Source organism: Embiotoca jacksoni, unplaced genomic scaffold (assembly GCF_022577435.1).
Source record: "Embiotoca jacksoni isolate LCO1_2020_lvr unplaced genomic scaffold, fEmbJac1.0.p SCAF_22, whole genome shotgun sequence".
NCBI classification, from domain to species: Eukaryota; Metazoa; Chordata; class Actinopteri; family Embiotocidae; genus Embiotoca; species Embiotoca jacksoni.
Window position 1 is genome coordinate 9,006,891 of NW_027185363.1, and position 17,965 is coordinate 9,024,855.

Below are 17,965 nucleotides of genomic sequence, written 5' to 3' on the forward strand. Positions count from 1 at the left end.
TCTAGACCGCAGGATGCCGTGGTCTCCAGGCAACATGGCCCACCTGCGGTGCTGAACAAGAGAGAGTTTCACTCCTCGCAGCACACAATAGCACAAACCAACGCTCGCCTGCTGAGCCTGGGTACAAGGTCACTCACAGCGACAGACAGACGCGTGTGCGCCAACACTTGAGCTGTATCGCACACAATGTTCAGGACGAGCAGACATTGCAACAAAGTCAATAAGATGCATTTTAGCGGCAGCTGAGAATCTGAGATACTCAGATTCGTCGGCTACAATCGTGAGCGGAGATGTTGTGTTGGTGGGTGGCTGTACGACTTTGTGGTTCACCGCTTGAGGGGGCTTTCAGAGTGAAAGTAAACAGCAAGACAAGGAACGCTTCCCATATTTTAAACAAAGCTGGGCCTTTGAGCACTGACGCAGACGGCAGAGTCTTTGAAAAAGAAGAGCAACTCCTTTCAAAAGAGGAAAATAACTGAAGTGCTCCGTCAAGCCGGAGTAATCCCAGTTTCCTGCCAAACAACATGCCTTACACAGGAATCTTGAAGTTGATCTAGCAAATAAGAAGCCGTGTGTTAGTTGGTGTTGGCTATTCTGTTAAAAAAAAAAAAAGAAAGGGGGTGGGGGGTGTCTGGCCTGACATGGTGGCAGGAACATACAGAAATTTGTGATTTTTGTTGCGAAAACCAGCTCCAGTGTTGAGCTCCAGTCATTTGGAGACACAGGTCCACTTTTTCTGTAAAAAAAAAAAAGAGACTTGCAAAAAGATTTACTTTTGTGTGACAATACAGGACCAAGATATGCTGACTGATGGAACAAAAAGTGGCAAGTGCGCAAACAAGTGATCCTCTAAAGTGTAAAAATATTTATTTAGAAACCCGACCAACTCCTCAACAAACACACAGCATGCATTCTCTCTGAATCTCCTACTTGGCATAGATTTAAAGAGGAACAGTGTTGCCAAAATAAAATCTTTCATTCAACATATTATGACTAAACACTTGAAAAGAAAAAGTATTGCTTACTTAATTTTAATTACTTAGAGCAATATAGAAAACAAGTCTGCCATTTGTGAGCTGTGACACACACACACTCATACAAATAAAAGACTTCTGGAAACCATACATAATAATCCATTAGGGGGAAAATGTGATGTAGGTTTTATATGTTGTTAAAGGGGAGTTATTAAACTGCAAAAAAAAAAAAAAAAAAATCTATTATAGAAATAGAAAACTAATATAACGTAGTGATTAGTTAAGCGGATACTGTAAGAAATTTTAGGAGAGCTGTAACTAGACTGTAATACAACATACTATCTACATTTTTCTATAGACAGATTATACAAACCTCTTTAAATGTGACAATTTGTTGTTTTACATCATTGCAAAATAAATATCTTAAGGGTTTTAGACAAATGGGCAGAAGAAAAAAACAACCTGCAAGCAATGTCAATGAAATAAAAGCTTGAAAAATAATCATTAGTTGCAGCTCTACTACACTCTGTACTTTTAGTAGCTGTCAATCTACTACCATAGTACAGCCTCAGCATCACTGTCACCTTCTGGTCATGTGGTCAGTGCATTTGTAGGCTGTCTTTAAACTATCAGCCTGAATGAGAGCAACATGAAGACAAGTCGGTGACAGGCTGAGACTGCTACAGGCTGACACCAGTCTGCCGACGCTGGCACTGACTGGCAGCAGACATGCAAATAGGAGAGAATGGAGTCAGAGAGGCTGCTACACTGAAAATAAATGAGCCGAGACATTGCCAGTGAGGTCAATGAAAGAGTCTGGAGACTAGCAGTTCCCTGCAGTCTACATTTTTATGCACCCGGACTACAACCAACAATAATTTTACCATTATTAATGAATTTGCTGTCATCGAAAAAAAGTCCAACACCTCAACTGTATTCGGCGTACTGTTACATATGACAAACAGAAGGAGAAAACCCTGCTTTTTGAGAAGCTGGCATTCATTGCAGGATCGTGGACATTTACAAAATCGTATTTCAGAAGGTGTATAAAAGTTGTGTTGTTACATTTTTTATGAAAAAAAACCAAAAAAAACCTCAGGAAACAGCACTGACATGTCTGCCCGAGTCAATATATTGATTTTGTGCCTTACTAATGCTTCCATCTCTCATTCCTAACTTCTGCAGGATAATAATAACTGCTACGGCCTCCTGGCTTTAATGCATCTCGATAGCAACGCGATGAGCCCATTATACTGCATTCCCTCTTCAACGACATAGCCGAGATTCCTGGGCAGCAATGTCATAAATATTTCAGAGGCTTCGTTGGGTGCGATGACACCTAATGAACGACACACATCACAGAGTTCCTGAGGTGTGTCACAGAGCCAGTGAGAAATACAACAGGTCTGGCCGAAGTGACCTGCACTACATGTTTTTCAAGTCTAGTCTGGCCTCCAATCGCTGGCTCCATCAAACTGAGACGGTGGGGCGGGGAGTGTCGTAGAAACATCAGAGAGATCAATGATTTCCATCACAACAATAAAGTGTGAAACAGACAAACTGCAGCTGTCAGGCTAAAGGGGAACTCACTCCTTTTTACTGTCACAAAAATGCAATGCAGTCTATAGAGGAAACAGTCAATTAACTATATCTACAAGTCATCTATGAAAACACAAAAGGAGTTTGTGTTGACGTATCAGTGGATAACAATCCAAAAATAGAAGGTAATAGGGAAAAAAAAATAAAAACCTAGCTGTACAGGTGATAAAAATACGACTGCCTTAAAAGAGAATAAGTACAGAAATATACACAAAACAACAACAAATGAGCAAAACAAACAATCTGAAACATTTCTGATGACGTAAGCAAAACTGTCAGATATTTGCTACTTCAAGCTCCTAACCTCGTATGTAACTCTTTACTTATCTGTATTTTATAATAATATAATTTAACTGTCCTTAAGTTTAAGAACATTGGAGAAAAAAATATTTGTTGACTTTAACAGAATAATGCTGAAAATAAACACTACTTGCAGCCCTAGTTGGAGTTATGACTGGGTTAAAACAGACTTCAGCACAACATGAACAAGATGTAGTGACCTTTTAAAAAAATAATAATAATAATACTGTAAATGTTGTTTTAACAAGTACTACTTAAGTATTTCTGAACTACAGGAAATGACCATCTGAAATGTCAGATTTACTCCAAATTGGCAGGAAGCCTTACAAGATAAACATCAACCACACAACTTCATTTGGGTTTCCATATCTCCTAAATTATGTGATCGTGTTGTCAAATTGTCATAATCTCCTTTTGTCAAACGTCCCTAAATCATAACGATAAACTTTATTTACACAGCACTATACAAACAAAATATCAAAGCGCTTCAGGATTAAAAACACTGCAGGGCTGACGCAAATATAATCAGGAAGAAATAGTACAAACAATAAAGATGATAAAACAGCTAAGATGAGTTGGATGTAAAAAAAAAAAAAAAAAGAAAAAAAAAGTGTATTTAATACAAAGCTTGTTTCAAAGATTAAGTTTTAAGAAGGGATCTGAAAGATGTCCCTGATGTTTCAAGCCTCCGATTCTCAGGCAGGAAGATCCAGAGCTGACAGAACAACAACAACAACAACAACAACAACATTTCGTTCCCGGTAGGAAATGAAGGTAAATCTATCATTAACAACAAATCAAACTCGTATCAAACTGTGCTTCAGACAGGTAAGTGAACTCAGCCAGGAACTGTTAGCTGGCTGAGCTGACAGGACGAGCTCCACAGCTTTAAAACTGAGCCGGAATTAACTAGTTTCCTCAAAGTTTAACCATTTGATAACGTCGCTATCTGCCGGACACATTTCTACAATAACACAGGGGCCGGCTTTAAAACCGACAGACGCGCCTGGACAGCTTCACCTGTCTGCCCGGTCAAGTTTACCGAAACCTGGTCCCCAACATTAGCCAGACGTTAGCTGACTTAGCTCACTGTTAGCCGACTGGTTAGCCACATCCCCCCCCCCTCCTCCAAGTCTAAAACCGACACCGGTTAGTTTGTCGAGAGAGTCGATTGCGCACTGGAAGACGCCCTGTGATTTCTTACCCTTTGTAATAGGCTTTAACCCGGACTTGGTGGGAATTCTCCCCGGGGTGGGACATGGTGCTGTCCCGCAACGTCGGCATCATAAGCTCAGCCGCGGACAGTCCGTCTCTCACCGACACCTTCCTTCCTTCCTTCCTCGGCCCAGTACTTGTGCACCACGCCCCGAACACTTTGTTTTTGTGGTCCGTCGACAAACCGAATGAGTAACGAGGCAAATAATGATAATTATGGAGACTTTCGCCTTCCTTAACCAAACAAAAATAACACGTAAAGTAAAGAAAAACTTGCGGGGTTCGCCAAACAACTCCCTACTGCAAAGGCCTAACGACGGACGAGTCCATTGTCGGAATGTTTGGGGTGACGCATAACTTGGTGTTAAACAGACATGTACACTGGCACGAAACAAATATTGCATTAAATCATTAATTTACATTATTTAACAAAGATGTAAGGTTTATCAAGTATATCACCACAGTGAAACATGGTTAACATCTCAGTTAATAAGGATATAATTTGTCAGCATCCTGACTGTACCAACTCAAGCTCCTCACGGAGGTAAGTGCTGCATTCAGGTTCACACATCTAAGCTCGGAAATACCCTCAAGACATGTCGCGCATTCAAGTGCTTTGGTTCGGAAATAACAACAACACAGACCGGTAACAAAAGCAAAAGCGTGTGCTTTTTTAGATCTAATTTTAGAAACGGGTGAGCAACGACGGGCTGCTGTCCTAAAATGAGGAGGAAATTGTGAAACGGGCATTTGATTGATAAATAAAAGAGGTATAACGTCTGAAGATAATACTTTTTTTTTTTGTATAGACTAAAATATAACAGTGATTTTAATTATTAGCATGCATTTAATTTATTTAATTCAACGCAATACATGGCCATAAAATACACAGAAACATAAAATTAAATCAAATTGTCTGTGTTGCTGTAAGTAGCCTATTGCTCGTTCCACTATCAATCAATATATCATTGTGTCTTGCTAAAATGCACAAACCATAGCTTTGAATCCAGCCTAGAGTGTGTTTCTGGATGGTTGGATTCCCTGAACAGGGTGAAACTCCCAACAGGATGTGATGATTGCTCGTCCGGGGAAACTTTCACAAAAACAGTATAGGTCACTGTGTATGATTCATTTATATAAATTCCTTCCAGTTTCTTTGCTTGTTTCAATAATTTATGGCATATATGCATCATTAAGCATTAATATGCATTAGGTCTGGTGAGCATATAGGCTATTAAATCTATGTTCACCCCACCAAAAAGGTAAAACATCTCACCCGGGACTAATGCAACATTAATTTTGATTAGGAGTCCAATTTTTCATAAAATAGGCCTAATTTAACATGTCTCATAAATTCACCATGCATGCTTCTTGACATAGTTGCTGTAAATTATTTACATGAATTGGTAACTATATCTGATCCAATTTCCCTTTTCTCTGTTGCACACTGCTTTACTTAAGAGTCTTATGATGCAGTTTACAAATATCAGTGACTTTATGTCTGTAGAAGAACCTGCTGTGGAACATTTTGGGGTCATGTACAGTAAGAATATGTTTTCTTTCTGCAGAAAATGTATCTACATGTTCTCAGAGAAAACACCCCCCTTAAGGAAGGTGATAGTTAATTTTGTGTGAAATCAGCACATCAACGGGTTGTGTCCTCTGATGCATCTTTTTTTTTTTTTTTGCTGCTTCAGGGATTTCCCAGTTATTTATTTATTTATGTATGTATGTATGTATGTATGTAGCGTGAATACGTATTGAAAGCATTTCATTAACCTTAGTTATAATACATGATAATTAATGAACAGCTTCAAATAGGATAAAAGCCCACCTAAAAGCCGTCGGACATCCCCGGGACTCTCCTCCCCGGCTGTGGAAGGTCCTCCAGCACTGAGAGCGGTGCTGTGTCAAGGCTTTTTTTTTTTTCTTTTTTTTTCTGCTTGCTGTGTAGTCTACCGTCTGATTTTTTTTTTTTTTTTTTTTTAAATCTCCATTTTAGACAGCACTGACGCATCAGCAGGCTTCATGATTGGGACAATGTGTCGGGGTACGGTCAGTTCCTGATGGCCCGAGTCTATCAATACCAGGCAGGTAACGCCGACAGGAGGTGAATGATTGTGCATGCATTAAGCGCTGTGTGAGCGGTGAGAGGCAGACCGTCAGACACCCAGATTGGTTGAATGTGTTCTCTGAAGATTCATAGACAGTGTATTTAAGATATCAGACTGATTTTGTGATCGATCAGGGTTTGTCGAGAAACCTGAAATTAACCGGCTCTGCAGCAAAAAAAAAAAAAAAAAAAAAATCCCATCAATGGTCCAACTGCTTCAGACCATCAGTTATCACCCTCATGCAATATGAACAAAAATGTAAATTTATTGCCAGCTCTTTGAGGTTATTAAATTATTATTATCGATATATTTTGCTCATATTTTGCCAGGTTTATCAGTAATTTAATGATAGCAAACCCTCTGGCATTGTAGCAGCTTTGCCTGTTTGTCTTTACAGATGTGTGAATGGCAGCACACATCCTTTAGAAAAATCAATAAGGCTATGAATAATTCAGATTTTAATGCATATTCATGAAGTCTTCATGGTAAGGATTATTTTTTTTAAATTTTTTTTAACCTTATTGTGTTGTCATCATTAGTTCACTTAGTTTTGTGTTTTAATTTGTGCTGTGTGATTGAGTTATTGTCAGTTAGCTGCATTGAAATAGGCAAAACAACAAAACCTTAATTCTACCTAAGTTGATTTTGTTTTAACTGTTTTTAAAGCCTGTTTTTTTTTCCAAAAACATAAAACGAAGAAAGAAACCCGTAATAACGTAGGCATTATAGATTCTCTTGTGAATGTATTTCAATGTGACATGAAATTCTTTGTTTTAAATTTTTTTTAGTAAACGTCTTTCAGAAGGAAGGTTAAAACTGAACTGAAATGCCATACATTATATTTTTTTCACATTTATCATGCACAAATAAATGATTGGTCAGTCATCCTGCCCATAGACAAAATGTTGTTACCCTCCAAATAAGTGGACAATCGTTTTATTCAAGGGTCAACCTTTCAAATATATCAAAATGAAAGTGTTTCTATATAAGGTAGAGTTTAGTCATTTTTCCTGAATTCTGGTATTAAAGTTTACTGGTGTTTATTTTGTGAGAATGTTTGCATGGAGATAATCACTTGCTCCCCTTCAATTTATGTATTAAAGTAGTCTTTTTTGTCCAAATTATTTATATCTCTAACCATGTTCACATCTCTAGACCCTAAACGTTTTTGCAGATGACTTAGAGAAAACCATTTTCAGCGGCTCCTGATCCAGAAGAAGTTGCTGTTTAACCCTGTCCTGTTAATTATTGTCTTTTTTTTTTTAACACCACAGTTTCCCCGTTGCTAAATGTTTGACCTGGGAGATGGATCAGCAGAGCCCAGGAGAGAAGCAGGCAAACACTATTAAGACCACATCAGCTGCTGTCACCATGGCAACAGCCAGCTCCGGCAGTACCACATGCACCCAGGCACCCTCTACTTCCCTCAGCATCATCCCACCGGACAGACAGGCAGTCCAGGTAATAAGCAGTATGCAGGTACTGGCTAAATTGATCAGAGGGCCCAGGGTGGTCCAGGTAATAGACGGTACCTGTGACCTCTGCAAGAGTTGTTTCATTTAGTAGGCCTGCAGTCCAGGTAATAGATAGTACCTGTAAACTCTCTGTATATTGTTTTATTTATTAGACAAACAGAATAGGTAATAGTGTACCCGTGACCTCTGCAATAGTTGTTTAATTTACTCGGCACACAGTCCAAGTAATAGACAGTCTCTATGATGTCTGTACATTGTTTAATTTTCCAGCCAGTCCAGGTAATAGACTGTCCCACTTATGGCTGTAAATATTATTTGAATAGATTGAGATGTTGCTTGGATAAAAAGTTGCTAAATGTTTATCAGTATACAGTATCAGTATATATATATGTAGATAGATATATATGTATATATATATATCTATAGATATATGGATATATATCTATAGATATATATATAGTGACTTCCGCAGTATATAAAAAGCTGACAGCATTAAAGTGAAATCAAATTACTGATTTAAAAGCATATTTAACGAAATAAAAGTATTTTATACAAAGTAGTTCTTAATTTTTCTATCAATACTAATGAAATATAAACTGTTCTAAAATCTTATTTTTGTTTTTTCATTCAACGGGAATAAGTGAAATACAATTCCAGAAGTGTCCTGTAGACAGTGGACTAAAGTTTATTTGTAAAGAGCTTTTTGTGTCCATCATGTGATCCAACAGGTGATCCAGCACGCCATCCACAGACCTCAGAGCATGGCAGCCCAGTACCTGCATCAGATGTACGCAGCCCAGCAGCAGCACCTCATGCTGCAGACAGCAGCCCTGCAGCAGCACCAGCACCCCGCTCATCTGCAGAGTCTGGCCACCATACAGCAGGTCAGGTGCTATCCCTGTCCATGTGTAGGTCACGTGTCAGTGAAAGCTGTGGAAAGAGTAACGTGCTCCCAATGCTTTTCAGGCGTCAGTTTGTCAGAGACATTCACCTTCTTCATCCAGCGGTAGTTTGGTTCAGCCTGCCGGTGTTTCCCAAAACTCAGTAAGTATCTGTGCTACATCTGCCACCAACTGCTCTGCGCACAAATCTTAAACTCAGCATTTTTCCGTCATTGCTCCGCTGCAAATCCAGATCGCTCTTCCAACATCTCCAGTGACGGCCCAGCTGATCAGCCGAACTCAAACGTCCACTGCTGCCGCAACCACGATATCCCAGCAGGCCATGCTCCTGGGAAACAGACCAGCCAACTGTAACCAAGCTCAGATGTACCTTCGAACTCAGATGGTACAAACCTTTTCCAAAAAAAAAAGCTGCACTGCGACTCGCAGCTGTTTTGCGGGTTTACTCTGTTTCTATTTTTCCTGCATGAGCCACTTTTTTTCTGCCAACATGAGGTTTGTGGATTTCTAACCAACCTGCCACCTGAGTATTCTCTATTGCTTTTCTTCTGTCAGCTTATTCTCACTCCAGCAGCCACGGTGGCAGCAGTTCAGTCAGACCTCCCCGCTGTGACCTCCTGCTCCTCTCTACCTACCTCCTCTCAGGTACAGATTTCCCCCAGCAAATATGGAAATGAGAGTTAAATATCCAGCTGTTTATTTATGTGTTGTCCGTGGGTTAGGACAGTGCAGTTCGCTGGCTGTTAATCCCACAATCTCAGGGCTTTCATGAAAAGTTAAATGAAGTGACTTTCTCTTCGTGTATGTTCAGGTGCAGAATCTGGCTCTGCGTGCCCATTTGCCTGGTGCTCTGGCTACAGCCCACAGCGTCATCTTAAAGCCATCCACCCAGTCTCAAGCTCTGTCTCCGGCCGCCTCTTTGTCCAAGACGGCAATCTGTGCGCTGAAGACCAACCAACTGACTGACGCCTCGGCAGAAACGGGACCGCCTGACGTCACTCGATTGACTTCAGGACCCCAGATTATAACCCCGGGTGAGTTAATGTGTTCTGGGGCATTTTTATGGTGTAATGTGCAAACCATGAATGTAAAAACTTTTCCACATATTTTTCTCATGTTATATGTCATATGTTGCAATATGTGGTAAACATGTGTCATACATGTGACCACGTGTCGCACGTGGAAAAAAAATCGGAAACTTGTGTTTTTTTTTTTTTCCTTTAAGGGGAGAACAATACAAATAATCAAGTTTCTTTCATGTAATATCAAATCCCAAATGTGATAGAAATCATCAAAATCAGCTGTTTTTTTATTCCTCTCATCTTCCTCTTCATCACTCCTCCTGCAGCCTACTCTCCGGTGCATACCCACACTCTGGTCAAGCAGCAGCTGTCCTGTCCACCAGGCCAGCGGGTGGCGCACCACCAGCTCATCCTCCAGCAGGCCACAGGAGGAGCTCCCAGCCACAGACAGCTGCAGCCCATCGCCCTCAGAGTAGCCCCCCAAGATACCAGCTCCAGCCCTCTTCCCCTTTCAGTGAAAAGACTGAACACTCCCAGCACCCAGTCGCAACCAAGAAACGACCCCCCAGCCTCGTCTTCTTCTTCTCCATCGGTCACCAGTGTGCTTGAATCATCAGCTCAGACCTCAGTCCCAGCTGCCACCGTTCAGCCTCAGCCTCCCCCTCTGGTGGCTGCTCCGCAGCGTCGGACCTCGTTCCCACAAGTGCAGAACCAGCCTCCGCCTCCTCCTCCGCCTCTGGTTCTCCCCAGGCTGCCCCAGAACCCCCCGGCCTCCCTCCACAGGCTCTCCCTGCACTCGGTCCAGGCTCTAGCCGTCCAGTCGGGACAGGTGCTGCTCACGGAGGAGCTGCCTGTAGCCGAGGCTCTGGTCCAGATGCCCTACCAGAACCTGCCTCCTCCTCAGACGGTGGCTGTTGATCTGAAAGTGCATCCGGTTAGGCACAGCGGAGCTCCGTCGGTGAGTCACCATGTCCTGTTTGCAGAGCTTCTGTTTACACTACGTGCTGGTCGGACTGAGGTTTTGTTGTGGTTTTAATTTCAGTCGGGGGAAACATGCAAAGTGAACGGAGTGAGATCAGAGGAGAGGAAAGATTCTCCAAATCCACGAAGAGTCATGACCCCGCCACCTCGAACTGTGTCTCCTAAACACAATGATCCAGGTAAATGATCATAATGAAAGACAAGAATACCATAATATAAAAACCTTTCTAACCCTACAAACTCTCCTCACGAGCCATTAGGAAAACAAGGTAAACTCAGAGAGGTAGAGCTTATCGTAAAAAACCTGTCTTTAATAAACGTAGAAATCTGAACCAGAGTTAACCTGGTTTGAAGCGACTGAGAGCGAAGTCTGCTTTATTTAAAAAAAACTAAACAAAACCAAAAAAACACTAAAAGAGAACTTTTGGCCGCATGTAAATATCACATTGTGGGTTCATATCCTGCGTGAGAAACATGAACGTCTATACAGTAATTAGTGCTAAAAATAAATGTGTAGATGTATAGGATGCACCGACACACTATTTAAGATCTTCTACATATGACAAAGAACCTCTTCTGGGTATTTTTTCTTCATAGTGAGACAAGGAGATTGTTAGAAATTGAATTGTGTTTTGAGGTGAAGTACATGATGCCTTTTGTTACAAGAGTCTCCGTGTGGTGAAGATTCTGTTTAAATACCTTCATACTGGCTAGCTGACACGTTCCACATTTTTATGAGTTTATGGATTTTTAATTCTTTGTTGTGATGAAATTTCTCCTCCATGATCTTAGAGCCCGGATTAAAGTGTTTTGATAATTTATTTAAAATGCTGTGAATTTACTGGACGGATTATTTTGACTTAAAAAGATTTAAGATCACGAGACAATAATGCTCATCTTATGTCAATGGGGGCCAAGATTTGACATGCAGTGCAGACAGAGTAATGGCTATTTAGGATACGTTTCCATGGTAACTGAGGTCAGATTTATTTAAACCTAGGAAGCAAACAAGCCCAAATTACTGAAGTTAACGTGGTTAAGATTGTAATCTTGCTTCTGTTATCTTTTATGCTTTTCTCAGTGGTGAGTTCATCCTCCGTGACCTCCAGTCAGTCAGTGATCAGGTCACCACAGGTGGAGCAGCTGTCCCATCTCACCACCACCAGCAGCGGTAATAACAACAGCAGCAGCAGCAACCCTCCTCCACCTTCTCCTCTACCTCCTCCCATCCTCCCTGCTGCAGTAAGAGGCCCCAGCCAGCTGCCCTCTGCCCCAGCCAGCCTCCCAGGAAGCCCTGACAGGACAACCCACGTCCTCACACACCTGGTGGAGGGCTTCGTCATCCGAGAGGGCCTGGAGCCGTTCCCGGTATGTGGAGGTGCCATTTTAGCACTCTTTTTACTGCACCGCTGAATGTCAGTCGGACAAATGTAGAATAAAACATTTCCAGCACAGCAAATTCATCATTAGTGAAGTGTAACTATAATCCATAAAACCTGCTCATAAAATCCCTGGAATTCCATTAGCATGTAAAAATGTCACCCTGTCTATGTCCTTCTATATGCACACATAAGATTTTAAGTTTTCGAATGCACCCTGAGACGCAGGTGGGTTCGACCTCGCTGTTCACGGACCAGCAGGCTTCACTTCCTGAATCCCAGGAGATACAGACCAATGGGGACGCAGCAGAGGACAGTCCTCTGGATGCTGACCAGTCAGATTCAACAGACTCTGAGATGGAGAACGACATCCCTGCAGCAGATGGTGAGGACTGTTTCTGTGTGTGTGTGTGTGTGTGTGTGTGTGTGTGTGCGTGCGTGCGTGTGTGTGCGTGCGTGTGTGTGCGTGTGTGTGTGTGTGTGTGTGTGTGTGTGTGTGTGTGGATACGTGCGTGTTCACGTGAGACTAACAGCTGGCCCTCTGAAGTTGCAGAGCTTGGGGAGAGTGTGGCAGGCATACTGCAGTGTGAATACTGTGGAAGCAGAGGTTTCGCTCACACGTTCCTGCGCTCCAAACGCTTCTGCTCCATGACGTGTGTCCGAAGGTAAATAAATAAATTAGATAATTAACTCACTCGCAGATGAAGATGTGGTTCACACTTTTTGAAATGAACAAACAACAGGCCAGCTAACAGGAACCATCGAGACATCCAACATCAGCGTTGCTCTGTCAAATAATTTTGATCTAGTGACAAAGAAAATGGGCAGAAAACAACCACCACAACTGCCCTCAGAGTTAGCGTGCTGCCTCAGTTGACGTTCACCGCACTGTCTGCGAATGTAAATGTGGAGAGAATGAGTAACTCTCTGGTTCGTGAACTGTCAGCGGGGTGTTGTTGCTTGTTCTGCCAGACTAGAGAAGTAAACTAATAACACGCAATCCATATCAATGGTGGTGAAATACATCATCTGACATCTGGAGTCCACTGAGGTCAATTTGAGCTTCAAGAAAAAGAGAACAATCCCTCCTGGGCATCAAAAAGAGGACAGCTACGAGTCCCGACGCATACAAACAGTCTTTCTAACTGTCTACATTCATTAACACACAGGAAAATGAAAACCCAGATGGCTTTCAGGTTTCGTGAACAATATTATTTCATGCGCGCCTAAATACATCAATACCACTCAAATTTGAGGGAAGAATGCACCGAATGAATCGAATATTTCACGACTCTTTCCGTTCAGGTTCAGTGTGAGCTGCACCAAGCGTATCACGGTGCTGCGAGCGGGTCGCTGGGGTCACCGGCCGATGGGCAGGAGAGGACGACCCCCCAGCAGAGTCAACGGAGCCTCCAGAGAACATTTTCTGAGACAGGTCAGTTTATATTGTTGACCTGATGTATGTCGGGAGATGCAGAGGTGCTGCAGGGATCACTGCTCTCTGCGGCAGCTACAGTTGATTGGAGCAAAGCCTTGGAGGAAACTCTCGGCTTGTGATCTCATTTAGAAAAATTGCACAGGAGGCTTTGGATTTCTCTCAGTGAATACTATGTTTGTAGATTTTCATTCATCAACGGGTAGTTTCAGTCAACGACGAAGGCGGGACGACCGTTTTCTTCCCGCCTACAGACCAACAGGTGAGACAGGCCACCCAGCTAATTCTACAGATTCAATCTGATGCAAAATGTATCTGTATCTTCAGAGTAAACTTAAAGGATAATTCTGTTTTTCAGTTTGCTGTATTTTCCATTCAGGTCATGTTAACTTTGCACTTTCAACCTCCTTCGTAGAGATCATGTAAAAGTAAATTTTTTTGGAGAAGCTGCAGGGAGCTTGAGCCATTTACCCGGGTACAAACTGTTTTAAACGATTCTTTGTTTATCTTAATCTCTACTCCGGATGTGGAAAGTGCAAAGTCAGCATTACCATTAGAGCCACAATTGCCACATTAATGGGAAATACATCAAGTTTAAATAAACCAGAATTATCCTTTAAGCAACTCCAATACTACTACTGGTGGTACCAGTCAGTTATTAGTTTAGCTACTACTTATGTCTCATGTTACAAATGATTTACTATGAATCATCAAAGGGAAACAGTAAAATGTACAAAGACTCTTTTGTACTTATTTCCGAACGGGAAAAGCTTCTTTATACACCACTAAATGTGCAACAAACAAAAAATTAATTAGCAAATTTTTCAAACAGCTTTAGTCACATAAGAACCTAAATCCTACCTGAAATGATGAAGTCTAACACCTGGTTTCATTTTGTTACTGTAAGTAGTCTTACCCCCAAAATAACACAACAGACCTTTGATTGTTTTTGTGCTTCGCAGGCTCACAGGTCATTTGGCTCAGAGGAGACCCAGCACAGTTCACGAAGAGAGGAAGAGGAGGAGGAGGAAGAGGAGGAGGAGGAGGAGGAGCAGCAGGAGGAGGAGGAGGAGGAGGAAGAGGAGCCTCCCGTTCCCATGACAACCCGGCTCCGAAAGCAGGCTGAGAGAGAGCGAGAGAGGGAGAGAGAGCAGAGGACGACAGAAGCAATCACCGTTTCTGACGGAGAAGGCGACAGCTGTCCGTCTCAGTGGAACGTGGAGCAAGTGTTCTCTTATATCAACACCCTGCCAGGTACTGGTTCTGGTTCTGGTTCTGGTTCTGGTACTGGCACTGGTTCTGATACTACTACTGTTACTGCTGCGTTAGTACAGCTTTTGTCACTGATTAAATGACACAGATGGTTGCATACTGTGCATCAGAGTAAATAGTGCGTTAGGAACCTGACTTCCCACATTGTGGAAAACTTTGGAATCAAAACACGACAGAGAAAAAAAGCAATGAATGAGGTTTAGCTTTTCACACTAATTTATATGTTTATTCTAATGTTGAGTCCCCTTCTCCCAGGTGCGCAAAAGTAAGCAAACGTCTAACGGACGATCCGCTGGCAAAACTGAACGTATAGTGTCTTCGTAAATGTTCTTTCCAGCCTTCGACGCAGCGGCCGCCTTCGGGTGACGCTTGTCATTCAAGCCTCTCTTCAGTCTCCTCTTACGCAGGTCAAATGTTCAGTAGAGTTTAAATCTGCCCTCCAGTGTTTTTTTTTTGTCTCTTAAGCTTTGGTTGCACAAGCAATGTGTTTGGGCTCCTTGTCCTGTAGCTTGGTCTGAGATTTGAGGAATTGGTTTGTTCGTAGCCAGTTTCTGCACACTTTAAAATTCATCCCGCTGCTGCTGCTGCCGTCATCTGTTCCATCGTCAATGAAGACGAGTGAGCCAGAAGTAGCCAAACATGCTCAGGACACGATGGTCTGTCCTCCACGTTTCACTGAGGAGGCGGAACGGTTTGGATCACAGGAACTTCCCGTCTCTCTCCACACATTTGTCTTTCCATCAGTTTTGTAACAGTCAAGTTTGATCTCAGTTGTACACAAAACTCCAGAATCTTTCAAGTCTGTTCAATCAATCCTTTGGATACTTGCTGCTGCGATGCCGTTTCCAGTAAAGCTTCTGTAATGCTGCTGTTCCAGTCTTCTACAAACTGTGGATCGTGATAGATCTCTTCCTCTGCGACTTTTCCTCTTTTCTCTTCTTACAGATGAGATGTTTTTCTGTCACTTCTCTGGTCTTTATGTCGCCTTTTGCCTCGAACTGCAATCTGAACAGATGAAAACATAAACTGAGATGAATGCAGGACACCCGCTGCTTGTTATGTGTAAATATCCACCCAGAAGGAAACACATCTCAGTCGTTAACTTGCTTTTGCACACCTGAAAGTGGAGATGATCACAAAACGCAACCATTTCTGTGCTCGTGAAGACGAGCACATGAAGGCTCACAATTTCTACTTTTATTTCACAATCTTTTCTTTTATTTATTTCAAATCCAAACACTTGAGGTCAATGGGAGGACAAATATAATGAAATACTTTTGGAGGGCGGCGCGCTCTAAAAATAACAAGTGAGGAGAGCTTGATATTTGTGAAATCTTTAGGAGGATTGGGAGTGAATTTGGAGAACAGGGTGGGAAGGATTAGCCGGGCTGTGCCACCGGATTCAGTTGTCTTTGCTGTGATTACAGTGATGACGAATGTTTCCAGCTCATTTCACAACCAGTGTGTTTTCAGTGTGTTCAGTCGCTCTTCTCTGTCCCCCAGGTGGTGCAGATGTAGCCCAGGAGTTTCGATCCCAGGAGATAGACGGACAGGCTCTGCTGCTTCTCACAGAGGATCACCTGGTCAGCACCATGAACCTCAAACTGGGACCTGCACTCAAACTGTGTGCCCACATCAACTCTCTGAAAGATGCCTAAACAAGGAACATTTCCACTCTGAGATTGCGTTTGCGTTGATTTGGATCGGGTTGGAGAAAAACAGAAGGACGGTCTTTAACTCTGCGGAGACAACAAGGAAGCAGTGCTCATCCTCGAGCTGTTCATTTGGTCCTTGGACTTCACAAAGAGTCAAAACACAAAGCGGGTCGCCCTGAAGTGACATCACGTGCTGCAGTTTTTCCTGAGACCATGAATTTCTCTAGCTGTTCACACAGTCGAGGTTTCAGTCCGTTCGCCGTCTCAGCTGATTTAAACACAAACATGAGCTTCTCTCTCTCTCTCTCTCTCTCACCTCTCGTCACGTCATCGTAGTGATTGTAGTAGTTTGGCTCCAGTTATCCATCCATCCATCCATCCATCCATTATCTTCCGCTTATCCGGGATCTGGTCGCGGTGGCAGCAGGCCAAGCAAACTGACCCAGACTTCCCTCTCCCCCGCTACATTTCCCAGGCCAGCCCGGGAGATATAATCCCTCCAGCGTGTCCTGGGTCTCTCCTGCCAAGTTGGGCGTGCCCGGAAAACCTCCAAGAGGGAGGCGCCCAAGGAGGCACCCTGATCAGATGCCCGAACCACCTCAGTTGACTCCTTTCGACGCGAAGGCGTAGCGCCTCGACTCCGAGCTCCCTCCTGATGCCCGAGCTCCTTTCCCTCCCCGAGGCTGAGCCCGGACACCCTACGGAGGAAACTCATTTCGGCCGCTTGTAGCCGCGACCTCGTTCTTTCGGTCACGACCAATTATCCATTTGTTTCAAAATGGTTTTTAAAAAGTTCTTTGTATCATTTGTAAGCAAAGAGAGCAACATTGACATTTCCACGATTACGCATAAAGGATGCTGTACAATCTCAAAGTTTACAAAGCAGATTATTGCCTCTTATCTTGGAGAATTTGATACATTTATCATCAGCAGACGGTTGTAATATATTATGAAAGTTAACTGATTACAAGGTTATTTATTGTTATTTATTACTGCCATAATTAATATACAAATAAAACCATTTAAAACTATTGTTTTACTTTTGTCTTTGTGTGTATAGGAATAGTTTTATTACAGTCTGAAGGTGCTAGATGCACGACACACGAGGCAGGAAGTCAAGGAAAAGAGACCTTTACTCACTAAAGGCTGACTTAACAAGAAATAAGACTCCCTGGGATTACAGCTGCGCGACTCATCAGTGTAAGGCATTTGCTTTTATTCCTGTGTCACTATCACAGGAGGTTTGTTGAAATGTTCTTTCTAACATTAAAACCAAAGCCAGAACTGCACTTGTTGATGCTGTCGGCGCTTCCTCGGCGTTCTGAGAATAACCGCCGAGTCTCCACGATGGAGAACCATCCCGCCACTCGGGGACGCTCCTGCGGAGTCAACTTCACAGGTCGCACGTATCGTTGCCGTCTGCGATGCGCAGACGAGAAGCTTCATTTGTTGCGCGTTTAATTGTTTGTGGATGTTTTCTCCTCTTCTTGCAGCGTGAGAAGGAACTCCTGGGAACAAGAACGTCTTCTGACCCGAGTGCATCATCTGCGCATCGACAGGTCACTAAAAGGCATTTAGAACCACCAAAATCATCACTTACTATCATGGCATGCAAAAGCATACTTTTACTATAGATATATGC

General features: G+C 42.7%; 2 protein-coding genes across 4 annotated transcripts in view; one reads left to right on the forward strand and one right to left on the reverse strand.

Moving 5' to 3' along the window:
* Positions 1 to 4,395, reverse strand: part of prkci (protein kinase C, iota) — a 28,011-nt gene extending 23,616 nt beyond the window's left edge. The window contains exon 1 of the mRNA XM_069157778.1: positions 4,078 to 4,395. Coding sequence (XP_069013879.1) covers positions 4,078 to 4,160 — 83 coding nt within the window. The 5' untranslated portion in view covers positions 4,161 to 4,395. The remainder of the gene's footprint in view (positions 1 to 4,077) is intronic.
* A 1,701-nt stretch (positions 4,396 to 6,096) lies between these two features.
* phc3 (polyhomeotic homolog 3 (Drosophila)) lies at positions 6,097 to 17,354 on the forward strand. 3 transcript variants are annotated; one of them, XM_069157780.1, is made up of 15 exons: positions 6,097 to 6,182; positions 7,477 to 7,663; positions 8,406 to 8,561; positions 8,644 to 8,721; positions 8,812 to 8,964; positions 9,135 to 9,224; positions 9,391 to 9,613; positions 9,928 to 10,559; positions 10,644 to 10,761; positions 11,664 to 11,950; positions 12,184 to 12,346; positions 12,509 to 12,626; positions 13,267 to 13,396; positions 14,359 to 14,650; positions 16,172 to 17,354. In XM_069157780.1, the coding sequence occupies exons 2-15, from the start codon at positions 7,508 to 7,510 to the stop codon at positions 16,324 to 16,326; spliced, it is 2,751 nt and encodes a 916-aa protein (XP_069013881.1). In that variant the 5' UTR covers positions 6,097 to 6,182; positions 7,477 to 7,507; the 3' UTR covers positions 16,327 to 17,354. The 3 variants fall into 3 exon arrangements, with proteins under 3 accessions (XP_069013881.1, XP_069013880.1, XP_069013882.1); XM_069157779.1 differs by having other exon boundaries at positions 6,097 to 6,178; XM_069157781.1 differs by having other exon boundaries at positions 6,097 to 6,178; positions 12,190 to 12,346.
* Positions 17,355 to 17,965: the final 611 nt, after the last annotated feature.